At 40.7% G+C, this 23466-nt stretch overlaps 4 protein-coding genes across 8 annotated transcripts in view; all 4 read left to right on the top strand.

Annotated features, from left to right (window-relative positions):
• The window catches only part of LOC124113532, a 110877-nt gene that overhangs the window by 42021 nt on the left and 45390 nt on the right, over positions 1-23466 (top strand). The window lies entirely within an intron of this gene.
• LOC124113533 overlaps positions 1-23466 on the top strand; it is a 59391-nt gene that overhangs the window by 33441 nt on the left and 2484 nt on the right. For 3 of the 5 annotated variants that reach the window (XM_048402106.1, XM_048402102.1, XM_048402105.1), the window contains exons 9-10: positions 22159-22180; positions 22711-22754. The exons of the other annotated variants lie outside the window; for them this stretch is intronic. In XM_048402106.1, coding sequence (XP_048258063.1) covers positions 22159-22180; positions 22711-22754 — 66 coding nt within the window. The remainder of the gene's footprint in view (positions 1-22158; positions 22181-22710; positions 22755-23466) is intronic. 5 annotated transcript variants of the gene reach the window in all.
• Positions 362-16901, top strand: LOC124113540. The gene is made up of 6 exons (XM_048402107.1): positions 362-450; positions 564-917; positions 1467-1535; positions 2209-2277; positions 3841-3948; positions 15281-16901. The coding sequence occupies exons 1-6, from the start codon at positions 408-410 to the stop codon at positions 15481-15483; spliced, it is 846 nt and encodes a 281-aa protein (XP_048258064.1). The 5' UTR covers positions 362-407; the 3' UTR covers positions 15484-16901.
• On the top strand, positions 18793-20007 carry LOC124117307. The gene is made up of 3 exons (XM_046479122.2): positions 18793-18931; positions 19290-19380; positions 19500-20007. Exons 1-3 carry the CDS (start codon positions 18902-18904, stop codon positions 19889-19891), a joined length of 513 nt encoding a protein of 170 aa, XP_046335078.1. The 5' UTR covers positions 18793-18901; the 3' UTR covers positions 19892-20007.

The following is a 23466-nucleotide window of genomic DNA, read 5'->3' on the forward strand; positions in this document are numbered from 1 at the left end:
TCCACGTCTACTACGGCCATGCCACCTTTTCACATCACATGTTTGCCTATGTAAATTCAATAGAAGAATTGATTCGTTGACTCTGAACCCACACGTATTATTTGCCTTTAGATTTTTTTCACTGTGCAATAAGCTGCCATGATTCTCCCTTTACGCCGTGAAAACCATACACTTTCACCTGGGAATCATTCCTTGCACTCAGTGTATATGAACACAATCGAAACTGATCCTATTCACCCCTCATGTGATTATACAATTTTTTGCACAATATTTAAAGCATTCCGTCTGAGGTTGAGTGAGTTTTAATAATTGTCATGTATTAGATCAGTATTTCCAAAGCCCCATCTTACTTTTCTCAGGTGGTATCTCTTCGCCCTTCAGAGAAGATAAGAACATTACTGGTTGTCATGATGTTATTAGCCAGAGTGCATCCGTGTGTGGGGAAGACAGGTAAGTGTCAATTTTCATGTGTGAACCATAAGATATTGTACTTGTATTCAAATGATGATACTGTACAAGAACATGACATTGTACAGTAACCTCATGCAATACACATGTTCCAGCGCCTCTCCACCTGACCAGCTACCCTGAGTTTGCCACAGATGGAGCAGACTTCACACTGTCCTGTACACACGCACAGGGCAGGACATTGATAACTGTCAACTGGCACAGAAACAATGTTAACATCTTTGATACAGGCAGTGGTATCTTCGTATCTGCTGCCATACTCCACCCCCTCACCACCTCCCCCGAGTACCAGGCTGTGTCAAGACGTATCAGTGTCAGCTCCTCCCTCCAGCAGCACAGCGTGACTCTCAGGACCAACTCTCCACTCGACCAGGGCTCCTTGTGGAGGTGCCAGACTGTAGGACAGTTCAGCAATAACCTCACTATTGAAGTCAAAGAGTCTATTCGAGGTACTTCACTTATGATTGAAGAAAAGAAAACATGTGCAACGTTTGTGTTTGTGATAAGAACATAACATTGTAAAATAATCTCATAGAATACACATGGTCCAGCGCCTCCCCACCTGACCAGCTACCCACAGATAGGGCAGACTTCACACTGTCCTGTACACACGGACATGGTAAGACATTGATAGGTGTCAGCTGGTACAGAAACAATGTTAACATATTTGATACAATCAGTGACGTACGCGCGACTGTCGTATCTCTCCCACATTTGGATGTGATCGTTCGGCCACTGCGTTGATCTGCCTACCCCAGCTAGATCTATGTGGAAGAACTCACTGGACACTTTCCTCTCAAAAATAACGTCGTCCAATATATGACGTATATATACTGTACAGTCTGACTAATACTACTACAAAATTTGAAACTCTGACAGGCTTTCAACATTTCAGGCTCCAAAAGATTGCAGGCACAAAATACAATATTAAGAAAGATATCACTTTTGTGGTAGGCCTTTTAGTGCATTGTTTTTACCATGACATTCTACATTCCTAGGGGCATCGTCTCCAGGTCCTAAATCAACCAGGGACAGTACAATGTTTGCCACTGAAGGACAGCACACAGGTGCGTACTTGTAGATCATATCCTTTATCACTACGCCCCTTTGACTGACCATATACTTCTACCACACTGAAGTGGACATTTAGCATCTAACTTGTCAGTATTTGAAACTTAATGTTTAAAGTGAATCTGCTTGGACAAACATACAATTTGTGGCTTTATATAGCGTCGCCTGAGAGAGGGGGAGGTCCGGGGTTCGATCCCCGCTTGCGTCATGCCAAATGCCGTTAACAGATGGTACTTGTTGTTAACTTGTCTGGCGCTCGGCATTTATGGGCAAAAACAAGGACTGGTCAGCTCGGAGTCAGTACACTGTGTCAGAGTGGGATGTTCATGTTAATCCGCTGCATGGTATCTTTAACACTATACATTTCAGCCATTTGACAGCGGATTTTAAGGTTCCAGTCTGGATCAGAAAAAAACAGTGATTAATAGCATATGCGTGTCCCGAGCCTTTGGGTTGATGACATGTACAAAGCCACCAAAGTGTTTGGTTGACAACTTTCATATTATGTTGTTAGTCGTAGTAGTATTAGTGGCAAACAATGGTCACTAGTCGTTTTGTTTAGATATCAACATTATGTACCGATTTCTAAATCTTTGTGAGACCTAGATTTCACCGTGTGTTGAACGATTGTTTCAATGTGTTCTTTACTGAATAGCTGTATGTTTCAAGGTCCATCCTCGACTGATGACACAGATATGATGACAACGACCCCAGTAGACCCAGCAGTGTCCACAAAGTGTAAGTATCAACACTAGAGTGCCACCATACAGTACAGCATAGAGTAGTAATAGAAGTAAAAGTAGTAGTAGTAGCAGCAGTAGTAATAGCAGCAGGAGTAGTAGTAGTGGTAGTAGTAGTAGTGGCGGTGGTAGTAGTAATAGTAGTAGTGATGGTGATAGTAGTAGTATTAGTGGGGTGGTGGTGGTGAGTGTAGTGGTGGTAGTAGTAGTAGTAATAGTAGTAATAGTAGTCGTAGTAGTAGCACTACTGTTGTAGTGGTAGTAGTAGTAGAAGTAGTAGTGGTAGTAGTGGCGGTGGCGGTGGCGGCTGTGATGGCGGTAGTGGTCGAAGTGGCAGCAGCGAAGATGGTGGTGGTGGTAGTGGTAGAAGTAAAAGTAGTAGTAGCCGTAGTAGTAGCAGTAGTGGTGGTGGTAGTTGTAGTAGAAGTGAGTATGACTAGTAGTAGTAGTAGTAGTAGATAGTAGATAGTAGTAGTAGTAGTCGTAGCAGCAGTAGTAGTAGTGATGGTGGTAGTTGTAGTAGTAGTAGAAGTAGGAGTAGTAGAAGCAGTAGTTGTGGTGGCAGTTGTTGTAGAAGTAGTAGCAGTAGTAGTAGTAGTAGGAGGAGAAGTAGTTGTAGTAGGAGGAGGAGTAGCAGTTGTAGTATAACAAGCAGTAGAAGTAGTGGTGGTGGTGGTGGTGGTAGTAGACGTTATAGTGGTAGTATCAGGTAGTGGTTGCTGCAGCTTACATTGGGTAACTTGAGAGGTGTTCAAAATAAAGTAGTTCCGCGCGTTTCTTTGTCATCTACTCTGATTTTTCAGTCTTTTTTTAACAGATGGTAATGTGATGATAAGAATATATTTATATGTTCATATATATAGTTTGATTTTAATACACTTATCAGACATAATGTACATATAAGTGGTAGTTGACAAAATCACCTCCTTCTTTCCACGTCACTGATTCAATATCGGGCTACAACATCAGTTTTACATCTTAATGTGGCCGACTGCGAAGTATGGATTTTATATGTGAATAAAGCGACCAAACTCTATCCATATCCAATAGAAATGTCTGCATAAAGCAGAGTCTATTGTAAAATTCCGACTATATCATGAGCATGTGTTTGTGAATCACTATCAAATAGTAATGATACCATGTGTTCGCGAAAAGGTGAACGTGTCCTGCCCCACCGGTGGCCAACCGACGCACACACATGGGAACATATGGTAAAGTCAAAACAGGGAATTGCATCGAACATCATTTTTGTCACTAATATATGTCCACGAAATGTCCTCCATGTGACTACCAACTTTTTTAAAGCTTTACTGAGGCCTTGAATGTTGTAACCTTGATCAAACAACTTCTGAGCAAGAATCGTATGACGCTCTTTGAATATCTTGTTGGAAAGAGCATGCATCGATTGTATCTCAAAAGTTGTGAAATGTAAACACCAAAGGCTGGAGCCTTCACCTACAACATAGTCCTGAAACTGGAAGCACAATACAGGATGTATACAGGATGCCATGGTGACAATGATGAATATAACGATTCAAGTTGAGTTTACTTTTTACTCCAGGTGGAAATATTTTACTAATCACTGCTGCAGCTGGGAGCATCATCGTTGTCATCGTCATCGTCGTCGCCATTGCCACCTCTGTGTTACTCGTACGGAAATACAAGCAAGGTAAGTGCTGTTCTTTCATAGTGTCCAATATAAACTGTTTCCACTGTGTTGTTTACACACCCAGTGCTTGTCTGTACATATCTACTTTCTGTGAACTATTTCGGACGGAAATACAAGCAAGGTTAGTGCTGTTCTTTCATAGTGTCCAATATAAACTGTTTCCACTGTGTTGTTTACACACTGTGCATGTCTGTACATATCTATTTCTGTGAACTATTTACTTGTTGGCTGAACATTCAATTGTGTCGTATTTTTTTATATCATTTCACCGTTTTATTAATGCTTTAGTTGATGCGTCACCTTTACTCCGGCATATAACACCATTTCACAACAAGGAGACAATATTAGTATTATATTACATACCATGACACCTAAACGTAGTCGTGCCGTGTGTTGTTCCAGACATCGCAGAAAACTACAGCCAGATGTACAGCACCATGTCACGTGACCCTTACACTGATGACAACTACACTGAGTTGGATCATGTGCACACAGGTGAAAAGTTTCCTACTTCCCTGTCTGTCAACACCGAGGAGTCCCCGGCCTACTACAACACAGCTACTGCTGACAGTCAGTACGAAAACCCAGCCGCTTCCACAGAGTGATACGTAACCTGTATTCTTGATGCAACATGGTTAATGTCTGGGCCCCAATGGTATGGTCAATTCTCAGACTCAGCACAAGAAAAACGTTCTGTTCTCTTTCATACAAATTACGACCACTTCCAGAAAGAGGAAGATCTGCAGACATATTATACCAATAACAACTTGTTAGTACTTATTGTTTCCCTGTCTGGCGTTTGACTTAAAGGGATAAAACAAGATTTGGTTCACACCGAGTCAGTATAATGGATGTAGTATCCATGTTAAACTGCTGCATGGTACCTCAGTGGGATGACATGAACAAAACCGACCTCACTCGGACTGTAACAATAAGCCACATACACTTGCATGCACGTCACTGTGTAAGTGAAATAATCTTAAAGGTAGTGTTTAACCCAAAGGCATCCCCATACACATCAACGTGTGTCCTAGATGTTGTCCTGTGTTGTACTTGTGATATGGACAACCCCATGACACCCCCATACACATCACCGTGTGTCCTAGATATTGACCTGTGTTGTACTTGTGATATGGTCAACCCCATGACACCCCCATACACATCACCGTGTGTCCTAGATGTTGCCCTGTGTTGTACTTGTGATATAGACAATTTCGTGTCTGTTGTTTTGATTATGTGTTTAATGTACTTGGGTTTCCTTGATTTTGTTTGAAAACCTGCCTTTTATGGATATATTTTATTGGTTTGTGTGTTTTAATCTACTTTATTGAACTTGTTCTTTACTTTCTTCTGTTTCTGTCTTGGTTTGTTGTTTTACACTAATACATTTTATTTTGACAATGTTTGAAGGTGATACACATAAGGTGGAGAATTTCTTTATTATAAGGAACACAACGTTTTGGAGTATATACATGTACTGACCCTTTGTTTGGAATTGAAAAAGTGTTTGTATTTCAAGGCTGTTTTACCAAATTTGAATTTACCGGGTTTGGGTTTGTGCCAGACTTTTCACCAAGTTTCAATTTCTCGGTTTTGGTTTGTGCCGTTTAGGATTTTGGTCACTATTTTTGGAAACCACGTTTTGTTTGGAAGTTGATAGCTGAGGTTATCGACAAACTTTCACTTTTGTGGGGATTTGAGGCACCAAAATTGTTTTGTACCGGTCAATGTACCAGTCTCAGTCATTCAGTCTAAGTCAACTTTGTAAACCAGTGAACATTATGACAATCGGTCTGTCAGTCAAGTTCGTACAGTCAAGAGAGTCGGTCAACCACAATATGTTGTCAATGTTGAATTGATCAGCCAAACTATTTGAATGATGATTTGGAGGAATGTGAAAATTGTGACATTTGTCCTTCTGTCTGCGGTCAGTTGGAATTGTGACATGGTTCGAAAAATGTGTTTAACAGCTGTGGTTGTTTAATAAATGACTGCGTACAGACATATTGCCTCAAATTTCATTCCCTCCAACACCCTTTCATCAGGCGAATGAATGCTATGAGGCAGAGGGGTTGGAATCGTGCCGTGGAGAGGACTGATTCTTCGAAGATTTCAGTGATGATTGGCGAACAATGTATTCCTCATAATAACAAAGTTGACATCCATAAATTCTCTTATATTCCCTTATATTTATTTTACGTTAAAACCATTGTAATCAGACGATCCCATCCACACTTTAAACGTTACCAACCATACCAAGTGATACTTTCTGACTGTTGATCAACTCATGTTTTCTGTCTGGCTATTCTTATTGGAACGGGACATTTGACATAACGACTTACATAAAGACTGAAAATCTTAGTGATGAGTGGAGAAAGAGGGGGCTAAGTATATACTAAGGAGTAAGTTTATGTTCCTCACAATAAAGAAGTTGACATCCATAAATTCTCTTCCTTATATTTATTTTACGTTAAAACCATTGAAATCAGACGACACCATCCGCACTTGAATCGTTACCAACCATAACATGTGATACTTTCTGAGTGTTAACCATGAATGTTGTCAAGTACAGTTAAAGCTGGCATTAACATTGAATAGTGACATTTGGGATATGGAAATAGTCACACACACACATAGATGAACACTAGTCATGGATGTCAGCATTCAGTGACAAACTGCATCCAGTACACCTGTGTGTGTAACACAAGATAAAAGGACTCACGTTGAGAAGCACAAATATGGAGTGTGACACAGATAAGAGCTTCAAGCCATGCTGTACGTCATAGTACACTGAGTACTCAGATACAATTGTCACACACTAGGAAAGCCTACATTTACTCATACTCTATTCAATAAGGCGCCCATGGTTTATAAACCCACGGTGTACGACAGGTTTAAATAAGTCTACTAAAGAACGTAAATTGCAATGGTGGAATATTGACAGGATGTTGACAATTCACACATGATGTTCCTGCTGTGCTGCGCCAGACAATAGATACATTTGTTGTGCAGGCTGTGTGAATGGCGGGTGCTACAGGTGGGCCACTCTGTTCACTCTGTTCGCGAACACCTGGTGACATCATTGATTTTCAGTGGTCCATTCATATTATTCGCAGTTATGTTGCCCTCTCCGCCAAATGGAATCTGTTTAGGAGGATGATCAAGACTGGTAATTCCCTTGCACTGACGTTTTATATTTACTGGAATGTCGATATGTTTATTTGTCAGATGTGGTCAGTATGTTGTAGACGTAATCAGTGTATAATGGTATAGTAAGTATGTTTGTATATCTACATGGTGTTTGGTTTGTTTGTTGTTTATCACCCCACTCAGCTATAGTCCAGCTATATGACAGTGGTCTGTAAACAATCGAGTTTGAAACATACAATCCAGGGATTGACATGATGAGCATCAATCCACGCATTTGAAATACGATTACATGTATCAACCAAGTCAGCGAACCTGACCTCCCGATACCGTTAGTCGCCTTTTATGGAGAGATTGGGTTGCTGAAAACCTATTCTACCCCGGATCTTCACGGGTCTCAGAATATGTGGACGCACGTTGAAAGCACATATATTGTGACACAAGGCACATAGATTGTGAGTTTCAACCCATGTTGTATGTCATACAATAGATGAACGCATGGGTGGCAACACATAACAGTCAGCCACACTGTTCACCTGTGGGTACAACACAAGAACTATTTACACACGATGGAAGGGGCATTGTACACTGATAACTCAGATAGAGGTATCAGACATTAGGCAGACAGGCACTCACAATCTAGTCAGTTGAGCATGAGGTGTTTCCCATAACCTCAGTGTGTAACGGGTGTAAACTATACAGCCTTTTCTTGTGTAGAGAACTGGAGTTGTCAATGTTACATCCCGTCAACACTCAGTTCTGATGGAATGCAACTCCAACACCAGTGGTTGTAATTCAATAGTGCACACACTACAATTCAACTCTCCATATTTGCGCGGGGGGGGGGGGGGGGGGGGGGGGCGGTTGTTGTAATCTATCACATGTACACGATGTAATTATATCCCGAAGCACAGACCTATGTTTACCTCATAGACATCACTTGTGTTTGCATCAAATATATCACATCTTGCACCGACTGCCCTCGTGTATTTGTATCGTCCTAAAGTTGTCCCTTTATGCTGTTGAACATCGGAGGTTTTAAATCCCTGATACATGGTATGTTTTCAGACTGTAATGAGTTGCTTCCCCTGACTCAGGTGGGTAGGAAATATCTTGATTCAGATATTGTGGGATGCTGACTGTTCTCCGGTCACGGCAATGCAGGTTATATTGCCAGCAGAGACCCAGCAGAATGAGTGAGTGAGTGAGTGAGTATGGCTTCACGCCGCTTTTTAGCAATATTCCAGCAATATAACGGCGGGGGACACCAGAAAAAGGCTTCACACATTGTACCCATGTGAGGAATCGAACCCGGGTTTTCGGCGTGACCACTAGGTTACCCCCACCGCCCCCTCAGAGGATGAAAAAATCACAAAATGTATAACAAATAATTGCAACACATACTAACATGACATGACTAAAGTAGACATTTGTTAGCCGTCTCAACATTAAACCAAATTTATTGTTTAGATTAATCGTCATAGTATGTCAACTGGCAGAATAGACAACAGACATAGTCGTAATTTAGACAGTAATTATTCAGACATTCCAAGATTATCCATCAGTAGGCTGACGTTAACATGTGTGCAAGGAGTACTTCCGGTGAAGAGGTAAAAAACGGACAAGTAAACCGCATGAGTGGAACAGGGATAGTAAGAACCGGGTCAGACCACACATCTAACACGACCATATTCGTTAGGGCGTCAACATATTTGCAATTCAACATAGCAGCTTTGTAATCACATGATTCTGACATAAAGCTTTCTCAGTGCCCTATTTCCATCAATACGCAGGTAAGCATGAACATATTGCATAAACATATTTTCAACATGACAGTCCTATTTCCATCACTATGTATTTAGGTTCTGTGAACAAAACACTGCACACAACAGAAACCGGTTTGTCACCCGAGCTGTCACTGTGTATCACTTACTGTTGTGATATAGCGTCTCCCTGAAGGTTGTGTATGTCTATATCACCTGGGAGTATACATCACGCACTCACTCATGCAGGAAATGAATGACACCCCACATATGTTTGGAAAAGAAGGTATATTTGATATCTGTCATTGGTTTATAGGTTTAGTAAGAGGGTGGTTACCAGCGTAGATGACAATCTGCTCTATTCAGCGTCTATGAACATATTCAAGCACTTTCTGTATTATCTACGTGAGCTGTTGCGGTGTATCACTTCCTGGTGTGTTATAAGCATTGTGTCGTCTCCGTGAAGGTTGTGTCTGTATATTTCGGCTCAATATTGGATCTACAAGCATGTTTGTGTGTGGTGTATTTCATGATACGGTAAGTTAACGTGGTGTTAATGTATTACAGTGACTCCTTGATGTTACATTGTATCATTTCTTGGCGTGTTATAAGCATTCTACCGGTTCCGTGAAGGTTGTGTCTGTATATCTGGGCTCAATTTTGGACCTACGAGCATGTCTGTGGCGGTATATTTCATGACATGGTAAGTTAACGTGGTGTTAATGTATTACAGCGACTCCGTGATGACTGTACATGTATGTATTGCATGTGGAGTCAGAAATAACCGAGTTTATAAAAAAAACGTATACGAGAGCCAGTGTATTGTTTACGTCATCTGAGTTGTTCGAGTTGGAATACACCCGAGACATCAAGTAATTACTGAAGATTGTTAACATCATCAAACAATTGTGGTTTTATGATCGTGATTAGTGCATTTTCCTAAAGCGGAGCTCAAAGGGTTTAGCAAAAAGGTGATAAAGAAATTATTACATCCGCATGTGTGCTGCACTCTCTCTTACTTGGAAAATACAAGAGTTCTGATACACATGTTCATATAATCTCTATATCTGAAGTAATACAAGCATGTTTATATTCAGTGGTTTCCATGATGATGACTTAAAGTTTGTTTTTTTCTTCTTATGTCTTCCGCGACCATGCATTGCATCTACATTGCATACATGCCTGTACACTGTATACACTTGATTTGTCTAATTACTTGACATTGGTTTGCTGCTAGCTCTCATCGATAAGAAGTAAACTGCCATGATGCCCTTATCCTACATGGTAATCATGCTGGACGTCTCTTCTGTGTCCGTTCATTGTCCATGAAGATGTTGCACTTATATACACACGGCATCTTCAACCTTTAATACCTCCTTGCTGGTATCAGGGAGTTTTGACCACAATATGAACTGCTCCTAATCACTCCTCATGTGATCCCGCATTTCTTTCCACAAGTATAGAAATGATAATAACTGTAATATATGAATGCATGATCGTAATGTAAACCTCATAGCTAATAATTCTCCTTACGGGTGCAGATCTCTATTTTCGTATCTTACAATTCTCAGGGGGCGTCAGTTTGCCGTCCAAATGAGATAAAGACATCACTGGTTGTCATGACGTTATTAGCTGGTGTACATTCGTGTGTGGGGATGACAAGTAAGTGTTCGATATGGGTGAGTGAAACATAAAGTGCTGTACTTGTTATATTCAAATGATACTGTACAAGAACATGAAATTGTATACTAATCTCATACAATACACATGTTCCAGCGCCTCCCCACTTGACCAGCTACCCTGAGTCTTCCACAGATGGAGCAGACTTCACACTGTCCTGTACACCGACACAGGGCAGGACATTTATAAGTGTCAACTGGCACAGAAACAATGTTTACATATTTTATACAAGCGGTGATGCCGACATATCAGCTGACATACTCAACCCCCTCACCACCTCCTCCGAGTACCAGTCTGTGTCAGGACGTATCAGTGTCGACTCCTCCTTCCAGCAGCACAACGTGACTCTCAGGACCAACTCTACACTCGACCAGGGCTCCGTGTGGAGATGTCAGGCTGGGCCACAGTCCAGCACTAACCTCACTATTGAACTCAAAGAGTCTATTCAAGGTAATTCACTTAGAGTGAAACATTTTAATGGATTAGCAAAACAAAACATGCAACATTATGTGGCTTGGAATAATATACATACGACTGTGTTTCAGAGATTTGGACTAAAGCTGTGTATCAGAGATATTGGCTAAAGCTGTGTGTCAGAGATTTGGGCTAAAGCTGTGTATCAGAGATATGGGCTAAAGCTGTGAATCAGAGATTTGGACTAAAGCTGTGTGTCAGAGATATGGGCTTAAGCTGTGCATCAGAGATTTGGGCTAAAGCTGTGTATCAGAGATTTGGGCTGATCTACACTCTTGTTTCTAGTTTGCGTATTAACCGACAGAGGAGGACAGAGCAGGACATGCCTATCCTTTGTGTAATCATTGACTTTCATTGTCCCATTCTTATGATTTTCAATGCTGGTTGGCATTCTGTGCCCAATATAATCTGTTTTGGCAGATGATCGGGGATGACTATTCTTCATCTTTGACGTTTTGTATTTAACGTAATTAGGTTTTTTACATAATTGTTTTGATCAAGGTTACATTCAGTGTCTCAGTAAAAACTGTTTGATTGGATTTTTAGAATGTGGTAAGTAATAGTAGTATAGGCAATATATTTTATGGATGACAACTTCTTTGTTTAATTGTGATACGGCGTTTCATTATAAAATTCTTATACTGTTGTCAATCAAGTGGGAAGTAAGACAGCACAGAACAGGCTTATAAACATCTGATAACAGAACCATTATACGGGTATACAACACAGGGTGATGGCTGATGATAGAGTAAAAACAGAAGCAAACCAACTTTCAATGTTAAGGGATAATGGATGATTGATAACAGAAAGAAGGAAGCCAATTGTTAATGTCAAGGAATACTGGTGGGTTGATAACAGAAAGAAGGAACCTAATTGCAAATTACCGGATACAGACATACTATGCTGAGCGTTCTATTGCAACGCTTTCAGTAAGTGTTATAGTAGACATGTAGCTGACATTTCCAGATTTGAAGCATCAGTGACAAAATGTCTGATGCAATTCCCGTTTGGCTTGTAAGATGTGTTCCTGTGTTTTTACAGGTGAACACTTGACGTGTCTTTACACGTGTTTGTGATGAGTACAACCAGGTGGGCAGGATACGCTCACCTTTTCTCCTTGTATCATGCCTATCTGATAGTGATTCATTAACACATATTCATAATATAGTTGTAATCGTACAATCGATCTTAGTCGTGCTTTCTTATGTATATCGAAGCGGTTTTGTCGCTTATCATACCGTCACACCAAAGTAGTTTTATCCCGTTCTACCCCGTTCTAAACAAAATACTAGAACGGGCTGTGATCACAGTAGAACGCGTAGTTTTGCATAAAATAGGATGCTAGTTCGTTCATAAGCAGTCCTCAATACGTCTCTTTCTTAGCCAGTCTGCAGTCTGCAGTCCGTTTGTATCCAGTTCAGATCGTGTAAAAGTGCCCGTTCACCTCATCCCTACAACGCTTGGAAACAGTTCGAGCATGTCCGAAGCCGTTCTGAACCCGTTCTTAACCAGTTCAACCTCGTTCTACCCCGTTCACAATACGTCCAAGCCAGTTCCAACTAATTCTTAACCCGACAAACTTGTTCGCAGTACATCCTAATCTCGTCCCAAGTGCGTGTGTATTCGCGTCATGGTCCGACTCCTATGGACACCGAGCGCGTTTTAGCCAGTCTTCATTCAAGTTCAGTGCTCCGAGCTGTACACATCATGCCTCCAAAGAGAAGTCGACCCGGTCGGTGTGCACACGTACTGAAATGTATGTCCGACTGCACCACGTCGTAACACGTCCCTAGTAGGTTCGAAGTATGGCAATTCCGTTCGTTATACGTCTTTCTCGTTTTGAGTACGTTGTCAATCCGACTAATTGCAGAACGGGATGGAGGGGATAAAATTTTGAGCACACTCAAAGTTCTAGAGCACCCTCCCCGTCCGAGCCCGTCCATGAAGTTCGTAAAAAGACTGTCAATAGTTGCTGCTACGTCCACTACGTTCATACACAGTTGGAGCCCGTTCGACAACATTTTTACGAACGTATTGAGAACTAGTCTGGTGTGATGGGGGTATTATATTTATTGGATGGTATTCGAGACCAATGATTACAGTGATATATCTCCTGTAGCTGAATAATTGACACTTACAATAATTGATTACCCAGTTTCTTGAGAGGATGACTGTTATCATTGTGTGGCATGTATAAATATTAGTCTCATTGTCAGTGTTTATCTCAGTGTATGCAACAAAACATCCAGGCACAGATGGAGTTATCCTAAAACTGTCTTGCGAAGGAGCAGATGACATAACAGAAACTGTTTGGTCCAGGAACTCAGTGAACATATTCCAAACCACCCTACCAAGGTCCATGTTGGTGTACGATACCGACTCCCCCGAGTACCAGTCTGTGTCAGGACGTATCAGTGTCAGCTCCTCCCTCCAGCAGCACAATGTGACTATCAGGACCAACTCTACACTCGACCAGGGCTCCGTGTGGAGATGTAAGGTTAGACAACAGTTCAGCAATAACATCACTGTTGAACTCAAAGAGTCTATGCAAGGTAATTCACTTGTATATTAGACCCGTGAAGATCCAGGTTAGAATAGGTCTTCAGCTACCCATGCTTGCCACACAAGGCGACTTACCGGATCGAGTGGTCAGGCTCGCCGCCTATAGCTGGAATATTGCTGATTGATGAGTTAAGCAGCGAACAGGCAAACACTAATATAATATATGGACGTTGATCAACCAAACGGATGTGTCAGGTAGATCGACGGTTCAGCAATAACCTCACTATTGATATCGTACAATATATATATAGTGTAAATACACACTCCATGTATTAATATATGTGAAGGTGGTACTGAATTACGTGAGGCTTAAACAAACATATTTCCACAACACATAACCCAATCATTTTCGGTCGACAGAAGTTTCGTAACGACGATTGGAACAATTGTTTCACCATCTGCCCCAGAAGGTGTGTCATTGCACTTACTCTTGATTATATTATACAGATCATAGTTATATTAATCCTCCTCACTGGCGTTTAGTTAAAAATATCTTATTATGTTGATAGTTCTGTTATCTACCTCAGAAGGTGTGTCATTGCACTTATCTGCCTATATTATGCATAAAATATTGTGATTTGTGATATTAATCCTCCAATCTTCCTTAAACGTTCTTTGATCAAGGTTACAACATTCAAGACACCATTAAAGCTTTCTAAACGTATTGTGGTTGGAATGTGGACTTTTCCAAATTTGACTCATGAATGACAAAAATGGTGTCTGATGCAATTCCTTATTTTGACTTGTACCATATGTTTCTGTGTTGTTGCTTTTTACCTGAACAATTGACTTTCCTTTGCATGTATTTGTGATGGGAGCCACCTGTGAGACATGATACACTCACCTTTTAGCGAACTGTATGATTGTCATTCTTAAACACTCATGATAAAGTTAGAATTGAGTTTTCTTATAAGGTGGTAAAGGATATTGTTGTTTTTATTCATTTCATATTATTTTATTTATCACACATTACCTTCATTTCAACCCCTTTCTGCAGCTTACATCAGGTAGCCCTGTACGGTTTTTTGTTTGACTGTGTCATATTACTCCGCTTTTCACTGCTTTAGTTTTAATTTGACAAAAATGAATATATTTATATGTTCATATATACAGTTTCATTTTTATGCACTTTTAGACAGAAAGTAAGTAAACGTTGACAAAAGCATCCCGCCTCCTTATTCCATGTCAATGTGACAACAGCCTTCACCTACAACATGGTCCTGAAACTGAATGCAGAATACAGGATGCCGTGGTAACAATGATACATGTAACGATTCAAATTGAGTTTACTTTGTACTCCAGGTGGAAATATTTTACTAATCACTGCTGTAGCTGGAAGCATCATCGTTGTCATCGTCATCGTCGTCGCCTTTGCCACCTCTGTGTTACTCGTACGGGAATACAAGCAGGGTAAGTGCTGTTCTTTCACAGTGTCCAATGTAGAATGATTCCACTGTGTTGTTTACACACTCTGTGCTTGTCTGTACATATCTATTTTCTGTATACTATTTACTTGTTGGTTCTATATTCAATTGTGTCGTACTTGTTTAGAAACAATTTTATATCATTTCACTGTTTCATAAATGCATTAGTTGATGCGTCACCTTTTCTCCAGCATATAACACTATTTCACTATAAGGAGACAATATTAGTGTTATATTTCATACCATTTAACCTAAATGTAGTCGTGTCGTGTGTTGTTCCAGACATCGCAGAAAACAACAGCCAGATGTACAGCACCATGTCACGTGACCCTAACACTGATAACAACTACACTGAGTTGGATCATGGGCACACAGGTGAAAAGTTTCCTACTTCCCTGTCTGCCAACACCGAGGAGTCCCCGGCCTACTACAACACAGCACCTGCTGACAGTCAGTACGAAAACCCACCCGCTTCCACTGAGTGATACGTAACTGCATTCTTGATGTGGTGTGGCAGGGTGTTCAATATCTGGGGCCCAGTGGTCTGGACAATTCTCAGACTTGGCATATGAAAAACGTTCTATTCTGTTTCATACAAATTACGACCACTTCCCGAAAGGTGAAGATCGGTGGTTCGTTCCGCTTGACACCTTATACCAATAACAACTTGATAGTTCTTATTGTGTTTGGCTTAAAGAGGTCAAACAAGATTAGGTCGGCACCGAGTCTGTAAAATGGATGTAGTATCCATGTTAAACTGCTGCATGGTACCTCAGTGGGATAGCATGAATAAAACCGACCTCACACGGACCGTAACAATCAGCCACATACACGTGCATGCACGTCACTGTGTCGGTGAAAGAATCTTGAAGGTAACGTTCTACCCCGTTGTCACCTCCATACACATCACAGTGTAACCTAGATGTCCTGTGTTGTACTTGTGATATGGACAATCCCATGACACCTCAATACACATCACAATGTGTTCTAGATGTTGTCCTGTGTTGTACTTGTGATATGGACAACCCCATGACACACCCATACACATCACAGTGTGTCCTAGATGTTGTCCTGTGTTGTACTTGTGATATGGACAACCCCATGACACACCCATACACATCACAGTGTGTCCTAGATGTTGTCCTGTGTTGTACGTGTGATATGGACAACCCTGTGACACCCCCATACACATCACCGTGAGTCCTAGATGTCCAGTGTTGTACTTGTGATATGGACAACCCCATGACACCCCCATACACATCACCGTGAGTCCTAGATGTCCTGTGTTGTACTTGTGATATGGACAACCCCGTGACACACCCATACACATCACCGTGTGTCTTAGATGTTGTCCTGTGTTGTACCAGTGATATGGACAACCCAATGACACCCCCATACACATCACCGTGGTTCCTAGATGTCCTGTGTTGTACGTGTGATATGGACAACCCTGTGACACCCCCATACACATCACCGTGTGTCCTAGTTGTTGTCCTGTGTTGTACTTGTGATGTGGACAACCCCATGACACCCCCATACACATCACCGTGTGTCCTAGATGTTGTCCTGGGTTGTACGTGTGATATGGACAACCCCGTGACATCCCCATACACATCACTAGTGTCCTAGATGTCCTGTGTTTTACTTGTGATATGGGCAACTTCGTGTCTGGTTGTGCTCTTAATGTTTTTAATGTACTTGCTTTGTGTTTTTAAAACGTGCGTGTTATGTGTATATTTTATTGGCTTGTGATTCTTAATGTACTTGTATCTCCTCGACTGTTAGAAAATATGTTTTGTGTGTGTACATTTGATTGAACTTGCGTTATACAATGTATGATACTTTTTATAAAGAAAATTCTTTTACTTCTGTCATGATTGACTTTTGCATGAATAAATTTCATTTTGGCGCGGTGCATGTTGTCATAATTCACACACACATGATGTGCCTGCTGTGTGAATGGCGGATGCTACAGGTGGGGCAGGACACACCCACTCTTTTCGTGAACACCTAGTGTCATCATTGATTTTCAGTGGTCCATTCATATAATTTGCAGTTATGTTGTCCTTTGGCATCTTGTTTTGGTCGATGATCAAGACTGGTTATTTTCTTGCATTGACGTTTTATATTTACTGAAATTTCACATTCGCGGACCAAATCCCACCATGTGGCTCATCCGTCACACCATAATAGCGTTCGTTTTTCTAGACTGCCGACATGTTGCTGAAATGTCAATGTCTAAAACTGCACATAGTATTTTAGGCCTAACACTCATTGCCCTCATGGAATTACACCAATAACAGGCAGAAGACATACATTTTTCCTATTAATGCTGTGTCACGTCAGAACCCCCGTCACTGAATCTATGCATGCATACGTGGGTTGTATATTCAATCTGTAGGTGACGTGAAATGGGGTTTAACGTCGCTGTCGAGTTTACTGCATTAACATAACGACATGCGTGAGCGCGAGCGTGCGTGCGTGCGTGTGTGTGTGTGTGTGTGTGGATGAATGTACTTTCAGGAATGATGCCCATTTTATTGTGCTAGATGTGCATCCGAATAGAGAAGTCCTTGTTGTATCCCATTAATGAAAGAGGCAGGGAAACAACAAGTACTATCTATTTACTTCTTTTGGCATAACCTGGTCAGGGGATCGAATCCACGATCATCATCTCTATCAACCCTCTATATAGGCTCTATCCTTTAGACCGACGAGGCGCGAGGCGGTCTGTGGTGGAACACAAGTCCTTCTCCGTGACTCAAGTCTGTATGAAATATCCTGATTCAGATGTTACATTTTCCCTGTCTGTTAACACAGCGAGTGGGCTATTTCAATATACAATACAGCCACAACAATGGCTGTTTCTAATGAGAACAATCTTGGCATTATTAAAACGCGCATCTGGCAAATATATCAGCTTTAATCAGGGTCTATAGGTCAGTATTTAAAATATCTTTGCTGCATAATTGGATCCTTTGACATTCTATCAAGGGAGTGTTTATGGGTCGGGATTTCTGACATCTCCAATGTACAGATGGTAAGCAGATGAGGAAATAGCAAGAGATCACCAACGTTTACAAATTAGCTATCCCCATCGAAGCACCTGCAGTTTGTATTTGATTCTCACCTTCTCGCGAACACCTGGTATCATTACTATTTGCAAGTGATTGATAAAGACATGATATAACCCGAATTATACAATGGAATTAATGCAGAGATTTCTTTTGGATAAGAAAAGGGTTTGGTCGGTTTATTTACAAAGGTAAGCTGTCCACACAGTCTGAGGACATGTGGCCCAAATTTGAAGATACCTTTTAGGAACGAATATTTCCGATGTACAGGTAAAATGCGTAGAACTCGCGACAAATGTATGAGTGGGTCCTGGATATTGAGAACAGGGCGGCTCCACAAATCTAACATGAACTTACACAAAAAGGGCACAGACATAATAGCTTTGTAATCTCATTTTCAATCAACAGACAATAGTACTTTATGTAGTTTCTGTGAACAAAAAGCCTGTACACAACATGTTATGCATAACGACCTTCAATGTGTCTGTGTATCACTTCCTGGTGTGGTGTTACATGCGTTACTGGGTATTCATGACAGTTACAAAGCATCTGTTCAGCAGTAGGTATCTAATAATGTTCCATAGCCTCAACATGATGGTGGCTGCATTAAGGAAAACACACACCATGTTTGGATAGAGAAACTGATAACACTATTGAGTCTACAGACACAATGGGCCACTTCTAGCTTCTATGAAAAAGCACAACGCAAACCAGTTCTGTAGTGTCTACCCGGGCTGTCACTGTGATCACTTCCGGGGGTGTTACATGTATTACTGCGTCTCCCTGAAGGGTGTGTCTGTATATCTGGACTGAGTATTGGAAGTAAAGCATGTTTATGGACGGTATATTTCCCGACACGGTAAGTTAGTGAATAAGTGTGAATAAGTAGAAATGTATCATTGTATCTTCCGGGCTAATACAAACTTGTCTACAGAGGGTTGTAAACTGCCAGAGTGCCCTTATCTTATCATGCTTGACGCCTCCTCTGCGATCATTTTCCATGAAGATGTTGCACTTTGGTGTTTTTAACTTTGAATAATTCCTTGCTGGTATCACTGAATATGACCACAATATGAACTGAGACTAATCACACTTTCCACAAGTATAGAGATGATAATAATTTAAAATATTATGGCCTAATCGTAAAATGTGAAAATCAGTGTTAATAATTCTCTTAATGGATGCAGATCTATATTTTCCTATCTTACTATTCACAGGTGGCATTAATCCGCCGTCTGAATGAGATGAAAACATCGCTGATCGTTATGACGTTATTTGCTGGTGTGCATCCTTGTGTGGGGACGACAGGTAAGTGTTCGATATATATATTGGTGAATCTCAAAGTACTGTACTTGTTATATTCAAGTGTTGATACTGTACAAGAATAGGACGTTGTACAATTATCTCATACAATACATATGCTCCAGCGCCTCTCCACCTGACCAGCTACCCTGAGTCTGCCACAGATGGAGCAGACTTCACACTGTCCTGTACACCCGCACAGGGCAGGGCATTGATAAGTGTCAAGTGGTACAGAAACAATGTTAACATATTTGATACAAGCAGTGATGCCGACGTATCTGCTGAGATACTCAACCCCAACACCTCCTCCCCCGAGTACCAGTCTGGGTCAGGACGTATCAGTGTCAGCTCCTCCCTCCAGCAGCACAACGTGACTCTCAGGACCAACTCTACACTCGACCAGGGCTCCGTGTTGGGATGTAAGGCTGGGCCCCGGTTTAGCAATAACCTCACTATTTATCCCATAGTGTTTATTCAAGATAGAAGCAGAGCCGAATGTACAGGTGCAAAAGGATGAAATTACGTGCTAACGTGATGCATGTATTAGAAATGATATCAATGCATCGACTCAACAACCAAATAATATCTCCGAAAGAATAGCTCAGAAACATTCTATAAGAAAAATACAATATTCACCAATAGTAGTAGTGGTGCTGGTGCTGGTGCTGGTAGTAATAATAGTAGCAACAAGAGTAGTAGTAGTAATTGTAATAGTAGTAGTAATGGCGGTGGCGGTGGTGGAGGTAGTTGTAGCAGTGATGCTAGTAGTAGTAGTAGTAGTAGTAGTAGTAGTAGTAGTAGTAGTAGTAGTAGTAGTAGTAGTAGTAGTAGTTGTTGTTGTAGTAGTAGCAGCAGTAGTGGCAGTAGTAGTGGCGGTTTTGGTGGTGAAGATTGTAGTAGTAGTAGTAGTAGTAGTAGTAGTAGTGGTAGTAGTGGTAGTAGTAGTAGTAGTAGTAGAAGTAGTTGTAGTAGTAGTAGTAGTAGTAGTAGTAGTAGTAGTAGTAGTAGTAGTAGTGGTAGTAATGCCGGTGGCGGTTGCGGAGGTAGTAGTAGTAGGAGCAGCAGCAGCAGTAGTAGTGGTGGTGGGTGTTTTTCAGTAATATATGACGTCCAATGCATGACGTCCTTAAGTTGCGAATCTCCAGAAATGACGTCTATATACAGTACAGTCTGACTTATTCCCCAACACGATTTGAAATATTTTAGGCTCAAAGAGATTGCAGGTACAAAATACAATGTTAAAAAAGATAATACTTTTGTGGTAGGCTTTTATAGTGCCTTGTATTGTCAATGACATTCTACATTCCTAGTGGTATCGTCTTTAGGTCCTAGATCAACCACAGACACTACATCGTTTTCCACTGAAGGACAAAATACAGGTGCGTATTTGTAGATCATATTCTCTATCAATCTGCCTCTTTCACTGACCATATACTTCTACCGCAGTGAAGTGGACATTTCCAATCGAATTTGTCAGTATTTGAAACTGAATGTTTAAAGTGATTCGGCTTAGACAAACATACAATTTGTGGCTTTATATAGCATGCACATTTCTTTTGTTGGAAATTTTATGCAATGCCCGGACTGCCTCCGTGGACTAGCGTCCGCCCGGAGAGGGAAAGGTCCAGGGTTCGATCCCCGGTCGCGTCACACCAAAAGCCATTAACAGATGATACTTGTTGTTACCTTGTCTGACGCTCGGCATTAAAGGTCAAAAACAAGGACTGGTCGGCTCAGAGTCAGTATACTGTGTCAGAGTGGGGTATTCATTTTAATCTTCGGCATGGTATCTCAGTGAGCTAGCACTATACATCGGCATCAGTCCGGCCTAGTACAATCAGCCACACACACAAACGTGCATGCACGTTGCTATAAAAGTGCAATACTCACCTCACCTCACCTCACCTCACCTCACCTCACCTCACCTCACCTCACCTCACCTGCACACATGAGCCTATTTCTGTTGTGCGATTTTTCCGTTTAAAAAAGCACACTGAAGCAATATTTAATCAAATATGTTTCATGATTTTTCGTGACTTGACGCTTCACAACTCCATAAATAATACATATTAATTGAGTTACCCATTCTTAAATCTTTGTGAGGCCTAGATTTAACTGTGTGTTAAACGATTGTTTCAATGTGTTATATTCTGAATATCTGTATGCTTCAAGGTCCATCCACGACTGATGACACAGATATAATGCCAACGAACCCAATAGTGTCCACAAAAAGTATGTATGAAAACTAGGGTCCTGCAATACAGGTACTGCTTTACAAAACCTTGTGAAACTTTAAGACATCATTATTTTGACCTTACTAATTTAAGAATGTTTAACGATCATGGAAAAGTTGTTTTAGAAATTGACTTGGCGATATTATCAGTCAAGTTTTATCGATGGCTTTAATCTGTATTGATTTACTTTCATCCGATGTGTCCTGATGAAATGAACATGTATGTATTATCCTTCAGCCCCTTTTATTCATACAGTTGGTTTCATCTCTATTGTTGCTGGATCGGCGGGTGGTGTGGTGATTGTGGTTGTCATCGTCATCGTTGTGTTATTGTGCAACCAATCCAGACGGGAGGGGAAATGGCAGACAAATGGTATGAATGTTTACTTACGTTCTTCTACGTTTACGTTCATATGATACGAATAATCTTGTTACTTAAATAAAAGAGATCTCATATGATGTAAAACGTTAACGCATTCATTCCTTTGCCAATATGTGTATGAACTGAAAACAAAACAGATTCCCCGTTCAATAATAAATATTGTTTTCAGACAAGACAGAGAAAGACAACGGGTACGTGTTTGCTGTGTTTTAATTCTTAATACTAACATGAATGGTGACATCACCTTTAAGTGGCATGTAACAGTTGCAGCATCAATCAAAACAGCACTGCGACGTTTTAGTCTACTTGCATCTGGCATCATCATCGATACTTCAGCAACGTCTCTTTGAAAGAATGTGAAAGATGTTTTACAACATGAGGAATCGTGTCTTCAATAGATTATGTCTTAGACACATCATTATACAAATAAATAAAAGCGACAAAACCCTTTCCATTTTCATGAGAAATCTCTGACAAAAGCAGCGTCAGTTAGAGATTCCGACAATATCATGAGCTTATTTTATAGATTACTGAGAAGCACCAGCACACCACTTTGGCTTTGAACATAAACACTGAATCTTTAAATTTCCTGGTTTTATACAAAGACCTTCAACTTCGGCTGTAGGTTATTCTGGTGACATCATGACACCATTTCGCTTTTTGCCCGAGGTCACCATGGAGATAACATATTTCTGATTTTTCTGTTCTCTGAATGTTTCAGCAAAGAAGGGGGACAGAACGAGGATTCTGAGAGAGAGACGATCGGTATGTTTATGACTCACTCTTATGCTTCCTTTGTGTTAGAGATACCGTTTTGTCATATTATATTATCTGAATCCTGGGTGTAATTTATTATCTTATACATTTCAACACTTCAATCTGCTTAATGTCCTTTATCGACGAGTTGTTGACAATGAACACCAGGTGTCAGCAGAGACAACAGGTGAAAGGTAGGCTATATTGTGTTATGTGGAATTCATTAGTTGATACAGAGAGACAACATGTTTCAGGTAGGCTATATTGTGTTATGTGGAAGTGATTAAGATTGAGACAAAGAGACAACAGGTGCCAGGTAGGCTATATTGTGTTATGTTGAAATTAGTAAGATTGAGAGAGAGAGAGAGACAACAGGTGCCAGTTAGCCCATATTGTGTTATGTGGAAGTGATTAAGATTAATACAGAGAGACAACAGGTGCCAGGTAGGCTATATTGTGTTATGTGGAAGTGATTAAGGTTAATACAGAGAGACAACAGGTGTCAGGTAGGCTATATTGTGTTATGTGGAAGTGAGTCAGATTGAGACCCAAAGAAATCAGAAAGTTTTTCAGAAAGTTGACTTTAGAACGTGTTGTTAATAAGTGAGGTTTGTATGTGTAACAAATATTTGTCTGATTCTGTGAATATTTTTTTTGGTGAAGGCTGAATACATCTGATATGAACATAAATCCTCAACGACAACAATCTACTTTCAAAAAC

Source organism: Haliotis rufescens, unplaced genomic scaffold (genome assembly GCF_023055435.1).
Source record: "Haliotis rufescens isolate VD_foot unplaced genomic scaffold, xgHalRufe1.0.p SCAF_24, whole genome shotgun sequence".
NCBI lineage: Eukaryota > Metazoa > Mollusca > Gastropoda > Lepetellida > Haliotidae > Haliotis > Haliotis rufescens.

Coding starts and splice junctions, on each gene's coding strand:
- LOC124113540 (XM_048402107.1), top strand. CDS start 408: ATGATGTTATTAGCCAGAGTGCATCCGTGTGTGGGGAAGACAG. Junction 2,278..3,840: donor CCCAGCAGTGTCCACAAAGT/GTAAGTATCAAC, acceptor TTTTTACTCCAG/GTGGAAATATTTTACTAATC. Junction 3,949..15,280: donor CGTACGGAAATACAAGCAAG/GTAAGTGCTGTT, acceptor GTGTTGTTCCAG/ACATCGCAGAAAACAACAGC.
- LOC124117307 (XM_046479122.2), top strand. CDS start 18,902: ATGTTTATGGACGGTATATTTCCCGACACG. Junction 18,932..19,289: donor ACGGTATATTTCCCGACACG/GTAAGTTAGTGA, acceptor TACTATTCACAG/GTGGCATTAATCCGCCGTCT. Junction 19,381..19,499: donor TCCTTGTGTGGGGACGACAG/GTAAGTGTTCGA, acceptor CATATGCTCCAG/CGCCTCTCCACCTGACCAGC.